This window comes from Anopheles coustani, chromosome 3, assembly GCF_943734705.1.
Source record: "Anopheles coustani chromosome 3, idAnoCousDA_361_x.2, whole genome shotgun sequence".
Classification (NCBI taxonomy): Eukaryota; Metazoa; Arthropoda; class Insecta; order Diptera; family Culicidae; genus Anopheles; species Anopheles coustani.
The window spans coordinates 53,021,694-53,039,058 of record NC_071288.1 but is presented as its reverse complement, the minus strand read 5'-3'; the positions used below and the strand labels follow the sequence as shown (position 1 = coordinate 53,039,058).

The 17,365-nt window shown below is 44.6% G+C and overlaps 1 protein-coding gene across 1 annotated transcript; it reads left to right on the top strand.

The window, feature by feature from the left end:
* Nucleotides 1-2,772: 2,772 nt before the first annotated feature.
* On the top strand, nucleotides 2,773-10,770 carry LOC131262726 (putative lysozyme-like protein). The gene is made up of 3 exons (XM_058264793.1): nucleotides 2,773-2,900; nucleotides 7,782-8,527; nucleotides 10,691-10,770. The coding sequence occupies exons 1-3, from the start codon at nucleotides 2,833-2,835 to the stop codon at nucleotides 10,768-10,770; spliced, it is 894 nt and encodes a 297-aa protein (XP_058120776.1). The 5' UTR covers nucleotides 2,773-2,832.
* The last annotated feature ends 6,595 nt before the right edge of the window (nucleotides 10,771-17,365 follow it).

Genomic DNA, 17,365 nt, shown 5'->3' with positions numbered 1-17,365 from the left:
ACGTTCTATGCTGTTGCTCTCACAAAACTGTTCATCGCTTACCTCTCTTTCTCTCGCTCTCTCTCTTGCTGTAAGGATATCATATCCTTCGCAACATGCACAACAACAGTTCCACCGCACGGAAAACGAAAACACGACACTTTATCCGCCTGCTGATAGAGCGTACGGTTTCGCACGGAGACAGAGCGAGTCTGCAAGTGGTTGAACGAACAGCCAGCAACCAAACCCTCTTGCGTGTGCGAGCGCAAGGAGATCCGTTCTGTGCGGTGCACGTAGTCCGTGTGTACAGTTTTAAAATAGGTGTAGAATCTTACGAAATAAACTGCTACTGTGGTAATTGTACCCAAAATCCACATGAGTACGGTTTAATCAAGTGAAGCGTTCTTTGTCTGCGCTTAAGCTGCGATGCTGGTGAATGACCCGTGAAGCGAAGGTTTTTCGTAGACGTTGTTAATGAATCTGTTGTTTCCGATGGGCGTTTCGGGCGAATGATGTTATAAAGTTGCTGAACACTGTCGTGTTGCTGGTGGATTGAGGCAAATCCCGTGTGGTAAATTAACCTGTTTCTTTTAATACTAACCTATCTAAGGAAGTTTTAAATTACCTTCCATGTGTGAAGTATCCTTTCTTTAGGGTGGGTACCTCAGCAAAATGTAGCGGTCATTTCAAGTGTGTTTGTTCTGTCTTTAGCGGTTCTTTAGCGCATAATTGGCTACCTAAATGTTTGTACTAAATGTATAACGTTGTTAAAGTGAAATCCACATTGCTCCAGCGTCCAGTGTCAAGCATTTCTATTACCATCCGTTGGGAAAATACCATGATGGTGGTGGCCCAGAAAATGTCAAAATTTTCATACATAAAATATCGATCGCGTACCGTTTGCATGTGTTGTTGAAGCCACGGATGTACTCGTCCTCGCCGCGTCCTGTCGTCGGGCCCCAAAGTACGGTGTCGGCTGCTCGCCTATCGACGCACACAGACATACACCAACAGCGAAACCCCATGCGCACATGCGGGGGGCGCACCGACAACAGAACACGCGGGCGCACAGCAGCAGCACACCAGCAAAGCACCCCCCTACCAACAAGCGGAGCAGTAGCGCGGGGTGGCCCCTCGCTGGCAAACAAAACGTCATCCGAAGGACGACAACTCAGCAGGACTGTGATGGCTGTATCGTGCATGCGTTGAACAATTCAACCAAGGTGGCCGAGAGAAATATGGCTAGTGCTGGAGATTGTTTTCCTTCCTTATTTTCTTCTCGTCAATAACAAAACAAAAAAAACATACTTTCCTGCGTGTCTGACGTTTCAAATATCCTTGAAAAAGCAGTGTTTGTGTGGAGCACTACGACAGTGTTGGTGTTTTGAAAACTCTTTCGACGCGTCGAAACAATAGGACCAGTTCTTCATTCGCATCGCAATGGCAATGGACCCATTAACTGGTTTAGGATTGGATATATATACTGTGCCGTCGTAACCACCACCAGCCTCACATCGACTCTCATCGACTACCACACATGGATGAGGAAAGGAAGATAATAAAACCAAACAGTGAAATAAAACACACCCGTGCAAATCACTGTATGTGTGCTAAACAAACCAACAAACGCTAGATGGGCTCTCTCTGCAATAGAGTCGACCGTTATCTCGCATTTCCGCCTCACATCAGCTCGAGTGACAGTTCTAGTAGCAGGCAACGTTTAGCCGAAATAGTAATCTCGGGAACAGGTGGAAACGGAAATGAAAGCAGAGTATAAATCTTCGAAAGATTGTGTTGTTTAACGTGAAACAAAGGTACACAGGTTTTTTAAAAGATCAACGAAGAGGAAGTTACAGTAACTTGAGAGTGCGAGAGACGGGGATAAGGATAAAAAAAAGTGTGGCATGGCGTCTCCCCACTGTGGAGCAGTAGTTTGGGTTCGACAAATGGCATCCTCCGAATGCTTTGTTGATTTTCTCACGTTTGTACTGTGCAAGAAAATTGACTGCTGAATATTTCATATGCTGCGGCTCCACCATCAGCGTGCGAGCGGGTTCGTTTGTTAGTACCCTCAAAAGTGTTAAACTGTGATCGGGTTTTGACCGCTACATTGTACCAGAAGGATAAACTGGAAAGTGGCCACGAAACGGGAACGAATATTCCCTATCCACCGACTATTTGTATGCTTGGTGATTGGTAAACCAACGTTTGACGTTCCGTTTACGAACGCCTTCGCCTGCTGGTTGATGGAGGCGCCTGGTCGTAAATAAACGAGCATCGTCGCAGCGGTGTTGCTATCGCTGGCAATCGAATTTGAAACAGTGTTTATTAACAATTTAAGCTACGCCTGCCGTGAATCGATCGATCACGGTCAGTTTGATTCGAGCGTGGGATGTCTCCTCTGTTTTGGCGTGTAAAATGGATCTGTTGAGTGCTGCTGGCGAAATGCGACGTTGTTTGAGTGTTTGCTTAACTCTTTTTGTAGTGCTTGCGATTTGATTGTATATTAATGCTTCCTACTTTCCAGACCTTCGCCCATCGGGATTGTTTTCTATCGCCTTGTGAGTGAAACTAGCCTTCCACACGTCCAATGTTGTCTGTAATCCATAGTGAAAATGTGTGAACGTCGGTCGGAAAATGCGGTGCTTAATCGGTGAAATGCTCCGAACGCGACCAATGAGTGTACAGGTTTTTGGGCAGATTGGCGTTGAATGTGCCGCAGCATCGTGTGCATAAATGATAAATGATGAGTGCGGGGGATGAGTTTAAAATTCATCGTTCATTTGTCGCACCACTGGCTCATTAGTTTGCGTTCCCTGAAACTCTGTCCCTTGCCGCCTTATCGTAGTGCCAATGCCGGTTGGAAATGTTTCATACTACAGCAGACGAAAGTATTCCCCTCAGGCTCCACCGGATCACCAGTAAGTATGATCTCGAACTGATTCACTGTAATTTGAGGGATTGTGTTTGATCCATAAATGCCCGTCATTTAATTTAATGTTATAGCATGATCTTTTGTATTAATATTTTTCTTATTGCTCAAGAACGAATGAACTTTTTAAACACGAAAATATTGAACGGTCATGTTAGAAATATATTTCAAAACGCTAGGGAACTGGTTGGCTATTTATTTTCATTTAAGGGATATTAATTGCGATATAGATTTCTGTTCCGATTGGGACGTTCCCCGGGGAATTCGGGGAGCTTTCGATGCCCTCTATACCGTACGGCCACAAATCACCCGCAACCGTCATAATTTATTTATTCAGGGGTTTATTTCGGCCCGCGCCAGTTCTAACGGGATTTGAAATTCAAATTATTCTGCCCAACCAAACCATGATTGATGAATGAATGTAGTAAGTCGCCTTGGCACGTTTGTCTTCGAAGTGATCAGCGAAATGGCTTCGTTGGTGCGTCGTTTGCAACCGAACTTGCGTTCCGAACCGAACCGGATGGCGTTGTGATTTATGTATCCGTATCGTCCAGTCCGTACTAAAAGTGTGTTTATGGCAATTATTATGAACCATGCGCATCATCGTCAAAGCCATTGCCTACGCCACGGCAGCCGAGCAGCGTTAGTATCGCATTTTTTGAATTGTGATTTCCACTCCAATATGTATGCTTTTCCTCTTTTTTTTTTTTTGTTGTGCCCTCGTTACTGAAATGGTTTTCACTCGGTCAGCTCGATGGCTGTTAACTGGGAAGTGTTTTATGTTTTGCCCATTACTCAGTGCTCTGCTGTTGCTGGCGTGGAACAAGAAGTATTTTATCTTTACGGCAGCCCCCGTGGTCCAGTTTTCCCCGGCCTTGCCCGCCTACGTTCGGAATGTTTCTTCGCCTCGGTTTGGCTGTTTTGTTTGCTAGTGACAGTAGTAAATTTTAATCTCACTGAGACACATACGGCCCCATTATAATGAATTGCCATCCGGCAGCGCGCGCTGACTGAAGTCACGGTATAATATTTTATGTGGAAACTTTATAGAGTTGAATTAAAATTTCCATTATACCTTACACAATTTCTTTCTTTGTTTGTCATTTGCCAACATTCGTCGGGGCGTTCGTTGGAGCAGTGTTTTGCTGCATGCAAATGACGGACGTGATCCATCATGCTGGAAAATGTATAAATCGGTGTCCAAAAACCACGAACCGTGTGCAGGTTTTTTGAAAATAAATAAGTTTCTCGTCCATCAAGTCACCATTTGCACATCGGACAGGGGCGGCATGGAAACGGTATAAAAAAAAAAAATAAAGTGGGGAATGCATTATCCCTTCCATCGGGTGGGTTGTTTGTTGTTTTTCACCGAATCAACCGAATGGTTGTTTTCTGCAGTTTTCTCGCTAGCTCTTGAGCAATACAGTAGCAACCAAAAAAAAACTCTGCATGTGTCGTATCCGCAAGGCTGTCGGTGTTTTGTTTTGCTAAGTTTGTTTGCCTTTTTTTGTGGCGGCGGCAGAGCTCGACGTTCGCTGCTGGCTGATCCGTGGCACGGGCGGGAGCGGACAGGAATTAGTGGCTCCTCGTGTGCCTCGTGCTCAGCTCAAGACGGTGCGCGATGCTGGCCATTACGGGTGCGCTGGTGTAGCGAATGACGGAAGCACTGCCAAACCCATGATTAACGAGCCGGGCAGCCACGAAAGCAATAGCGCTAAGTGCCACACGATGACGAACCGAAATCCGGGCTCGAATGCTCCGTTAGTCTGCAAATGGCGTGATTAGTTCAGCAGTGCAAGCCAACGCTCCGCTTCAGGAGCCCTCTGTCGACGCTACGATAGCTGACTTTCGGATTTGGCAACCATAAGAACTGGAGAGGACAAAAACAAAAAAATGGAAACCAGTCACTCTGGGCGAAGGCACGGCGAAGTGGGTGGTGGAATTTCATTTGCATGGAATGTATTTATGTAAATATCTGTAAACAACGCATTCCTTCCATTCCCGTGCCAGAAATGTGCGCCTCTGGCAACGCCACTTTGGATCTGGTGCGCCGAGACGCTATGAAGGAGCGTTTGTTTCCACCGATGTGTGTGTGTGTGTGAAGCTTGAAGTGATTAAAGTAATGTTTTATCTTAGCCGAGTGTCTGTAAAAGTTAGGCAATATCTTCAAAATGTTTAAAAAATACATGTTTTGATGAAGAAACACCAGCTGTTTAGTAAACGTCATGTAGCAAAAAAAATAAAGGGACCAGCAACTGCCCGTTGGATGCACAAGACATGTCGAAGAATATAAATATTTTAGGTTGATATATTCTCAATGGATTTTTCTCCAGCAAATTACCAAAGTTGGAAGTTGACATCGTTTCGCTTTTATTTTTATTTCGATGTTGTTTTTCGTTGTAATCTGCCGACGAAATTTCTTTGACCCATTTTCACATTTCCCATGCGAGGCTGGGGCCGAAACCCTGTTGTCCTTCGTAATCCGAGGCGTATGCTAGCATATTAACTTTTGGATACAGTCCTGCCGTACTCCTTCCTACCGCAACGGGACGCAGCGCTTGCGTTGCGGGGCGGGCCACTTGCCGAGGGTAAGTATGTGTTTGATTTATGCTGAGCTGCCTCTGAGAGCATCATCCTGGTGGTGTTAGGATATTTATGCAAAGCGCACCGGCTGATGGCGATAGGAAGAGCGAAGAGTGCCCGGGACGGATTGGAGCGGAAGAGGGAGGCTTGGCCGGCAGGCTGCCACTTCCTTTTGGAAAAATCAGCATCAAGTTCCGAGCTTCCCAGTGCCGCAACAACGGCATCCGATTGGACGAAAATAGAGGGTGAACGGGTGCGAGGTGTTGGCAAGAGGAAATCTGCGCGAGAGAGTGAGACACCGGAGTTTATTATGCATGAAACTGTCCCGGGGACTCTCGTAAACATGCTGAAAACTAGTGCTGATTCAGTTGTGCCATAATTTATGCTCAATCTTCTCCCACCCCCGCCCGTTTGTACCCCCGTGCCAGGAAAAGAGTCACGGTGGTTTTATCTTAAAACGGGGTGGGGGAAGTTTTTCTACTCCTTCTTATGATTGTGTGTCCCAGAGGTTCCAAGCTTCTCTGCGGCCCCGTGCAACCGGAGAACTTCGGACAACTCTTGTAACGAGCAGATCCGGAACGCTGCTGATGACGTTGCACCAGAATGCTCCGACTCCCCTATCGGTGAGTCATTGTGCCATTTAGCAGGCAAATGGTGGAAAATGTGTTTTAAGGATAGACTCCTGGCAAAGCACACAAAACGTGGGAGGGTGGTGAACCGCGGGCATCGATGTAGCTCTTGGAATACCTTTGTCCCTTTGATGTACCGTGGTTCGTGCTTTGAAGTACGTAATGAAACGTTGGGCACAAATAAACTGCTCCAACGGGGTCATGACCCCTCAAGACGAACGTTACTGGGGTGCTGAAGGGGAGGAGGTTTAAACAGTTTATTTTGCATTGTGCTATCATTCAATTGTTGAATACTACTTTGGAATAATACACTGGTATATTTTGCTCGTTATGGTTTCGATCGGCACAGAACTGTGGTCGAAAATTTCCATGAACTTTGCACGATTTTCAAAAAGCTTCTAATTGAAAAACGTTTTAAATTCCGTGCGTATCAAAAAGCCTTTTATCAGGTCCTCCCATTCATTTCCTTTCATTCGAACTAATTTTGTGGTTAGAACTTCAACAAGTAGAATCAAATCGGCATTTGTGTCTGTACAAAATGTTAAAAATGTGACAACTTGTTTTGATCACAATGCTAGGTGGGTTAACTATTGTTAAAGTTATAAAATCTTATTATCGCGTTGAGTTATGTAACTCTTTTTGATGTGTCGTTCTGTGTTACCACACATAGTTTATTGTGTTGTGCTTTTGTGGTAGCACTGTCTTATACATATTTTTTGGTCCTGCGCGATGCTGAACATACTCATACTTCATACCCAGTGTATTCAATTTCACTCGAAATTATTTATTTATTTATTGTGGTATTACGGACGTTACCGTGTTGTTGACTCACTCGAAATTATGTTTGATGAATAATATTTTCACATTTTTACTAGTTGTTCAATCATTGTTGCTACATCGCCGGCTTTTGAAAATACTCGTTCGCATGGCACTGATGATGCCAATATACAAGGCGTGCCTTTAATTGATATTTGGTACAGGATTGGAAAATGATTTTTCCAATTTATTAAGAGTTATACTCTTTTTTTGTTATGACGATATGACTTTTTATTGTGTTTTCAAAGTGCGTGTGTGGTTCCACTCTTAGTGGTGCTGTGTGTGTGTTACCTATCTACCACCTTCCTAGTGCAATGCGAATCACAATAAAAGTCATATTGTGTCGTTTATATTAAATGGTATAATTCATAAAACTATGTATATTCCGTATCTTTAGTAACGGAACGATTTTTAGTTAAATATAAATACAATTTGTTGCTTTCATAGAAAAACTGTTTGAATTAAAATTAGATTCTGGTAATTTTAGATTACATCAATTGTTTAAGCAGAATATGTTGCTTTACTTTTTTAAATTTTATAGAGCTTTGTGTTCATTGACCTAACTAGTTTTTTGTAAAAATTAAAGTTATGTTTAGGTGAGATGAGGTAAACTACAACGTGAACCATGTAAAGCATTTACCGCGTATGCTTTACAACTTTTTCTTCTTATTCAGTTTAAACATTATGTTGGGACTTTACAAATTAATTTGAGGGATTCAAACAATATAGATGTGTAATTTTTATCAACTTTACTTTTGTTCGTTGTACGCCACCGTATGAGCTAAAAGATTTCTGGCTAAGAAACGTACTCTAACGACTCTTTGACGTGTCTTCCCGGCTAGGTCACGAATATTCTACGAAGATTACACGCGCCCGGAAGGTGGCAGTGAGCGGAGCCGGTCAAATGGAAGTGTGTCATCGTCGGCAGCCAGCCACCAGTCGTCGTCCTCGTGCGTCAGTGTGAACAGTGCCACCTCGTCCACCTCGGTCTCGTCGGCTTCCGCGGCTGCCGACGCAGTGAACGCGAATGTGCTGAGTGTCGTCGGCGGGCGTCCCAGTGCCGGCGGGTGGGTGCTCGAGAGGGAACCGAATCCCGTGGCGGGTTGCATCGATAGTGCGTCCGTGCCGAGTCCTGGGCCAGCAACCGATTGCTGTGTGCGTGCGAGTCCACTCGGCGGTGCCAGTGCAAGTGCGGTGTCCGTGACTTCCCAACAGGTGTCGAGTGTTCAGGCAAGTGTCGGTGGGTTCGGTACGAAAGGTGGGAGTAGTAGTTGCGGGGGCGGTAGTGTAGGTAGTGCTAATATTGGCGTCACAGGGCTGCAGCGTCGGGTTCAGGAAGTCCAACCGTGTGCTGCTGACGGTGGCGGAGGGATCGACGATCAAGCGAATGGACCTCTGCTGCTGTGCCCGCCGGTTGTGGCCAGCAGTGCAGCCCGGACCCAAACCCGCCAGTCGTCACCATCGACGGCGTCCGGTGTGCCCTTCACCGTAGCATCGACCGTCGGTTCGGGACCCGGCCAGATATCCTCCACGCTCGCTCCGGCTGGCAGTAACAACAATGAGGAGCTTGGACTACCTCTTTCGCCAGGTATGGATTGTCGGATTACTTGCTCCCTACCGCTTCCTTATCTTGAACTTTCTAATCTTTATCTATATACGTCTACGTATACCTATACGCATAATCAACACATTGTAAGTAATAGTAGCCAGCGATAAGCAAGCATGTCGCCAGGTGGCCAAATTTTCTGTTAATAGAATAGTTCAACTCTTTCCGTCCGATTCCTAATCTAAAATCAAACTTTAGATCTGCTTAAATCAGGATCAGACCACGCTTGTGTTCTGTTTAGACCTGCTTGCGAAGATCCTGATTGAAGCAGCAAGTTCTTGGGTAACTACTAGAAAAAAGAGTTCATTGATGTTTCGGCGTATCCGAGTTCAAAGCTGATTTCGTTCGCCCACTTTCAGTCGATAGGATTTCGGAAACCCTCTTTACACTAAATTATCGTAGGCGTCTTTATCAGCAGTACTAGGTAAGTGCTCGGAAATGGACGTAACACCATTTACCATCCGCTACTGTGTAGGACGGGTTTTCTTTCGCTGTAACCTGTTTAACTACGATTAGTATAAGGAGATAATTCTACTGATTCACCGGCGTGCCTTTTTAAAGGGCATGGGTGGTGTTCGTGCTGAAATTGTTGAAAAGTGTGCACGTATCGGTCTGGCACGTACAAATATCTTCCCTTGCTAATCATACCCTACAAGTTTGACTAGAGCAGTGATGTCAAACTCGTTTGACCTCGCGGGCCGCATTTTCACTCGAAATAGGTTCGCAGGCCAAAACGTACAATTGATTGGATTGATGAAAATATGTTCTTATCAGTGTAGTTTTATCTTAACAGTCAATTATGTTTTACATTATATAACTTCTTTAAAAATTTACAATTTCGAGTAAAATAGAAGGTTTCTTGATCAATCGTTTGCCAAATTTTAACGAATTCAAATCAAGTTTATATCAATTTATGTTGCAGTTCAACACTATGGTGCATTTTGGTAAAGATTTTACAACTATTTTACTTTAGTACGATTTACTGCTCCACATCGGTTATTTTATTTTGAATGCTCTTGTGGTTCATAACGTTTATTTTCTATGAACAATATTTATTAGATTGTCTCGATCACTTACTTATTGTCTAAACAGACATTCGTTTAGTTCTCTTGCAATTCGCAGTTCATGAAACCATTCAAAAAAAAAAAAAATGTTGCTATTGAAATGAAAGCTTCTTGGATTACTCTAGGATCGAAACTTTCGATGTATTGTTTCAAAGGGGGTCGCGGGCCGCATTAAGTGTTCTTGCGGGCCGCATGTTTGACATCCCTGAACTAGAGCTTAAAGGGCACCAGGTTAACATTATTTAGATAATGTTGTTGTACATTACACATATTCGCTATGTTCGCGAAATGTTTGTATCTAATCAGAAAAATATGCTTAGCAGTGTCTGCAAGGTACTCCAACAGTAAGTGGCAATTTTCAAAGTTAATTTTTTTATAAATACTATATTGAACCTCATGTTTTTGGGTTTCATTCAAATTGCTATTTTTCCTCAAAATGCAAATTTGATGATAATTCGCGAAAATTTTACAATTACTATTTAGGATTAAACGTTTGTAATGCAATTACTTGATTTGACGTTGATTTAACTGAGTTTTAAGTACAGTGAGTAGCATAGCAGCAAGTATTAGATGTTTTAAACCGGTTTATGTGTCTGTGTTGTCACTCTACAATTCCCGATTGGGTACCTATTGGAGCAAATATTCAGGGCTCAGTCATGTGATAAATAATTATGCAAGCAATCAGAACGTTTCGGAGTTGTTGTAAAACATTCCTCCTGGGTGTCAATTACTGTTAAGCACAAGGCGCGATAAACTTTCGCAATGTTGGTGTCATAGATTAGTTGAATGTTTTTAAACAACCAGACGTGGTCGTGCATTTTAGTCAAGTATTAATAAATGACGTTGAGTAACACATTCCGAGAAGAGTGATGCCCTGCTCAAAGGTATGCTTTACGTCAGGATTCTCGGTTAGGTGCGTTTCGTAATCAGTTTCTCCAGTAATACTTTCCGTAGGGTGGTGTTGTTTGAACTTCGACAAAATTAGATCATCAAGCAACGATTCATCGTTGAGCTCGGCAGCGTGGAGGGTAACTAACGCAAGCACACTAATGGTAACTTTCTTTTAAATGGTTTCCTCAAGCCGACGGCAGCGGTGGCACGAGGGAAATTTACGAGTTCACTGAATGGGTGCCAACGGTGTCCGTGGGACGTGTCGGATAAGTGCGGGCTCAACAGCACCGACGGGACCGACGACAGCTCAATGCTCGATCGGAAAATTATCCCCCACGTGCACCATGGGCCTGCGGTTTCAGCGGAACGCGGGATGAGCGACGGCGGATGGTGGTGGTGATGGAGATTGGAAATTCATTTCCTAAATTGAGGCCACGGCAAACGCCGGCCACGAAACTGCTGACGTATGGATGGGATGTGACTTGCATTCGCAAGTTCGCGCAGTTTGCTGGTCGCGATTCGGTGCCCCGTACCGACATATCCTCGGTTTTTTGCCTTTCCTATCGCCTGTGTGACCTTACTTAAAGCGAACCGTTTTCTTTCTGTTGGCACAGCATAATGTCACACACCGCTGAAGCCATGGCAATCGGTACGTCAGGAGCTGGCGTTCAAGCGGCAGGACACTAGTGGTCGAAGAAGATGGCCGATGGGATGGCGGTCGCTACGGTCCATCTTAGTTATCTAAGCCAGTGGAAAACTCATCCAAACGAATCGAGTCGTGTGTTCGGGCTACGATTTCACTCTCTCCCCCTGTGTCACCGATGATATGCCCTGGTGTATTTCCGGCGGCGATCGGTTTCAATGGTGTTTCCCCCAATACCTTCCATGTCTCTTCATTGCGACTGGATTACATTGCGGTCGGTGCTGTCGATTTGAATACTTTACCGCCAGCGCCGCTTGCCGAACCTCGCGGACCGAACCAAGAAGTTAAATGTGAAATTAAATAACCCACATCTCCGGCCGTCGGGCGGATGGATGGGCAAGGGCGGCCCGGGACGATGCTGTCAGCTGGCGCTTCCTTCGCTAACGTCAAACAAAATCCCGCAGCAGGCACTCAACGTTTCACGTCCCATCGGTTTGCGGTCGACGGTTTCTTTTACGTCAACGTGTTCCTTTTACCTAGAGACCATATTACACAAACCGGCAGCACAACGCATGTCAACACACACATGTTATTTGTTCGCCAGGGGTGAGACGTTGGCGGGAAATTAACCATGTATCGACAGTGCCCGGGTGGGTGAAAAATCGCGTGTAGCGTTTGCTCCCGTGCGCCAGCGTCGTTTCCCATATGAACTCCGCGTTCCATCTCCTCATGGTCGAGGATATATTGCCTGCAGCTGGAAAACCGCTTTCCTTGGTTGCGCAAACACGTGGTGTGGGCCCGGCACAGAAGGGTTTCACATGCGACTGGAAATGAACTGACATTTTCGTGCAGATGTTTGCGCAAGAATGGCATTTGTTAGCAGCCGGCAAGAGGTGAACTCGTATTCGTGCCGATCCTTTTAACAATTCATAATTTTGGTTTTATGACAATTTGTTTGATGTACTGTATTATGAGGTCAGGCAAACATCTAACATCTTTTCCACGTTAAATCATTATTAAAATAATGTGTTCTCTGCTATGGTTTTTGTGATCCTTAACTACCTTCACTTTTAACTTTTTTATATCAATACTTACATTTGAATTTATAAAAAAACTGTTATTTTCTTTCTCATTTGTTGCATAGAACTTTTGGTTCTCGGTGACTTTTGTTTCTCGTGCAATATAGAAACAACGGCGAGCAATAATTTTTCACATCCTGAACGATGTGCGGAACTTGAGCATATTTTAACCCTCCCTTTCCAACATCAATAAGAGTGGGCCTTTAATTTTTTTTGCCAATGTAGCATGACATACATTTTTCAAAGCTTCGCTTCGAATCTTAAACAGCTCGTTTAACCGCTGATAGGCCCATCGATGACGACAGGCACAGGGAAGCGCGTCGTCGTTCCTGGGCAAGGAAACGGGAAACGTTAGCCTGAAATATTAATCCATTCAACGCCACAAACAGAACCGGCGAAAGGGAAAGTCATGGCCCTGGGAACGGGGGCCAGGAGTTTTTGAGTGTGCTGCATTATTAACACCTTAATGTTATGAAATCCGGTATTGAGCAGTTTCCAAATAACGGTTCATGATTTGTTTCGTTTCGTTTTGATATTTGTTTTTTGTGTTTCCGCTTCCCCGGTGTACCGAATGCAGCACCGATTTTTTGGTGGAAAAAAGAGTGAAGCGAAAAGAAAAAAAAAACAAATAGAACGAGAACAAAAACTCCCGGTCAAACTTCCGAAGCAAATTTTGCCTCTCGGGCCGTGATTCCGTAAGAGGTCCTAGCGGAAACGGAACCGACGGTTTCCATCGCATCATGATCTGTGTGTGAAGTTACCGGTGGAGGTTTTCTTCCCCCTCCCTCCTCCCTCTACCCAACGTGCCCCACGGAAAAATGATTCCGAGCAGCAAAGAGAAACAGCACAACACAGTCAAAGCTGAAGGGGGGCGCTGACTGGGAGGGTAAACGGGCAGACCAAAGTTTCACGACTGCACGACAGGTTTTGATTTATTTTCCATGGCCACTCGCCGGCCCTGGTTCGCCGGTTAGCTCAATTTTGCTCCCCGCCCTTCGCGATCGAGGTTCGAACGTTCGGCGAATGCTGGCAAAGCTCACCGGGCACAAAGCATTCGCGAAATGTGGAACAATAAAATGAATGACGACAATTCGCGCAAAGCGATTTTCTATAAAGTTTAAGAAATGATTGTGCCCGAAAATATCGCTCGGGTTTTCCGGGTCTATCCGCGGCCGAGTCGCGGGGATTGCAGGAACCCGGGCTGCTCCCGGAGGTTTAGATCATTTCCGGGTCATAAATTTTCTGCTTACTCAGCGACAGGAGCCGCAGCGGCAGCAAAGTAGGACCATCGGCTCACTGCTGGTCCTTGTTCGCTGGGGTCGCGACAGGGTTGGCGGCGCACGCGATGGAGGCGCCTGGTGGTTTGAGGCACTTTTATGCTTGCGGATTTGCTCGCAGTCGCTTACGTTGTGCTAACGCTGGAAAAGCTGCCACTTTCTTCCTTTGATGTGCGCGACCGGTCCTTTCGGTCGCTTTCGGGTTGTTGTTTGTACAGGCAGAACGTTTTGCGTTCCGGGCCGAAACAATGGGCCGACGCGAGTGTGACATTGAAGGAGTTGTGCTGGGGAAGTTGGACCCTAAGAAGTGTATGGGAATGAAATAATAAAATTGAAAAACAAGTACTCCGACGGTATCGTTGGGGTAGTTATTAGGGAACAGAAAGCGAACATCTACAAAAAAATACCACCGCGTCCTTTTTCCACGGGCAATGTAATTCTTTTGCTTGTTAACTTCATTAATATTTCCTGGAAGTTGGTAGCCATGGAGTTACGTACTCTAGCGTCAGTAGAAAGCAATCTCTTCGTTTGCTGGTACTTCGAAAACGTCCCGCTGTGCTAGCTGTTTTGAAGGCCGTCACGTAGTTGCTGTCGTTTGCCAAAACGATTACAAGAATGTTTCTCGAATGATGGATTCATATTACGTCACACACATGTTTGTTTTTAAAACATTTCTATTTTCAATAACAGTGCCATTCTACATCATTACATGTTTCCTAACACTGAAAATCTGAAAACTTCAAGCATGGGCTTAAAAAAGGATGATAATTTATTATATATTATTAATTTAATATTTAGTATTATAAAATAAATGTGTTATCCCAGCTTACAATGTGAAATATTTTATTAAATGTATTTATTGTTTATAGTTTTGGATTTACAAATCAAGTTCACTCGGTGTCCTTTTTTTCTTGCTATGTTTAAATAATTGAAAGCTCTTCCAAACAATTTTTCACTATGATATGATGGCTCACAATCGATATATTTTTTAAATGGTCCATCAATTCAAAAACTAAATCAGAATTTTACCAGTATGAAAACAATTAGAGCATGTGTAACGGTAAACTACTTTAGACTTGACAACTTCTCTGAATTTTTCTTGGTGAACTGTATTATGATATTCCGATTGTATAAGAAACTTTTGGAGTAAAAGTCTTATTGTATGCAATGCAAGAGATGCACTGTTTTTGATTTGTATTTGATTTGTACCGTTACTTCTTCCTACCTTAGTTCGCTTTGCAAGAATGGTTCAATAATTCTTATTGTTTGTGCCGAACATTGCAAGAGCTATCTCGTTGTTTACAATCTACTGCTATTTTTTCGAAGCGTTTTCTGTCTGGGCTGCAGCAAACGAACCCGCTTCCTTTCGTGAGATATATGATCGTAACGATCATCCAAACAGCGAATCAAATGTCGTGTGCGCGGAAAGTTTAATCGTTTGCCCATCGGAATGTTTTGCTCGAGTGCTGTATTGTTTCTAGAAGTGGTCCTCCGGCAGGACCGTACTCCGCTTCCGGCTGCTCGGCTGCTGCCAGGAACTGGGACGGTGCAAAAACATGCTGTTGCTGTGTGTCGCTGTGAAGAGCTCAATTCGAGTTCGTTTCTTTCCAAGTTTGCACCATTGAAATGGACAAAGTTTCCAAAGTGCCATTGGCTTGGCTTCGTTCGGTGAAGTCGGTGGGACATTCTCGGGAAGTGTCGTTTTTTCTCTCTCCATTCCTTAGTTTTTTCCTGCGCTTCCGCTCTCTCGCACACACACACACGGGATGTAAGGTTGCGGGGACGTTTTGAAAGTTAAATTTTCAACAAATCTCTGCCCGCACACCAGCGCCCGGTAGTCGTCAGATCGCAAAGCGACCCGTTGCGCCCTTTTCCGTTCGGTTAACAACGCGTGGCGAACGCTGCCAGAATAAGCTAAATATTGATTTTCGGAACCGTACGGAACTGTCGGCTGGAAAAGAGTCGTTTTCGTGGCCTTCGGGAAGAAAGGAATACAAAAAAAAAAAACTCCAGAATGAGCTAATGTCGTCTCAGTCGCATGGGAATGTGAGCAACCCCGCAGCGTTCGGGACGGGCATAGGGACGGAACGGGCTGCTGGTTTCGGGCCAACACGAGTGCTGCACCCACATGCACATAGATCATCGGCGGCTGGTTGGGCTATCTGGCGGGGACGATCTTTAATCTCGCCCGGATGAATAATTTGTGAGCCCCGGGCTATAAATCTCGCATTCACCGGACCCGCAGTTCGTCCGCCATGCGTGGCTTCGGTTCCGGACGGCTTCCGTCCTTTGTGCGGAGAGGGGGGGCTGCGTCGGTTCAATCGTGAAGAGGCTGTACAAATAATAAAACGGAAATGAATAGCGACGACCGCGCTTGCACTGCTTCACTGCACCCGGTTTGCATGTGCATGTGCAAATACGTGTGCAGTTGTGTGCGAACGCGGAGGACTGTAGTGCACGAAGCAGCAGGCACTTCTGGCCGCATGGTCCGTTAAAAGCACCGGTAAGCTCCTTCCAGAACATCTTAGCACACTAAACAAAGGGAGAAAGGGGCTTGAGCAGCTTCTTGTGCACACTTTTCTTTTGACTTCCCCCAACATTTTCTTACTTTTTGAGCAGGGTTCGCAAGTGCGCTTTCGGTGGCTTTTATTTTCCACCCGTGAAAAGATCCCCCACCACTCTAGTGAGTAGTGAAGACTCTTGCGACTCAAACGCAGCTGCAGTTGTGTTGAAGAAAAACTGTCCCCTTTCCCTAACCCCGCTTGGACTCGATATAAAAGAGAGCATTCCACAAAGCGACTAACGACGGGGCTGTCGGCTTTCACACGCTTCTCTTTCGTAACTGTTGATGTATGTATGTTTGCACTGTAACAGCGTGTTCTGTATTACACGTACATTACACGGTGGTGGACTTTTTTTTAAATACAAAAATTAAATTTCACACACTTCCCCCACGCTGGCTGAGTAATTGAGAGCAAAAACTCAAGTACATTCCACTACCAGCGAGCGGCAAGTAGCTCGGCTTCGTTTGCAGTATTTTTATAAATCCGAGGTTTTCGAGGTTTTCGCTTCGCTTCCTTTTTCACGGTGCAAGAGATTTGTTGCGCTGAGGTGATGAAAACACACAAGCAAACAGGATGCGATCCGCTAGTCCGTTCACACGTTCACCTACGGTGCAGGAGATTCTTTTCGTTACTTTCGTGCCTTTCCTCTCTTGCATAGTACTGAAGTGGGTGTAATGGTGGAGTGTTTGTTGTTCCAACGGACCTTGAACCTTTGACACACTTTTTCTTCCGAACGGGTGCATTGGGTGGGTGGTTTTTCTCGCGTTAGTGTCTTAGGATTGGGATTTGTGAAGGGAAAATGGCAGCAATTTGGTCGTTTAAAAATAAGCTATCTTGTAAATTATGAAGGTGAAGTTGTTTTTGATTCAGTCAATTTGTTTTTTTTTATTTTCCGTACAATTCATTATTCTACTAAAGTTAAATAAACATTTATTTCAATCATTTATTTTCAAGCAAGAAAGAAGGGTACATTGGCTTTTCATGGTTAACACAAGATTTATCATATTTTCTAAACATACTTGCTGACATAAAAAGGCTTCTCTTACGCTATATCTGTAATACAACGATTGAAAAGAATAGCAAAATCCCTGATCGTTTGTTTTTATCTCCATACATCTTTCTATTCGTAGGAAAAATTAATCAGATGTAGCATGTTGAGCCCCGCTTGTAAACGAGTCAATCTTCTTCATCAGAAACCTATATGGGATCTAAGATAAATTATTGATTTATCCGTCGACATCCTTCGTTCCCTGGGATGCTTCCATCGTCCTTACTCATCTTTGCCCACCGCCGTTAGTCGAC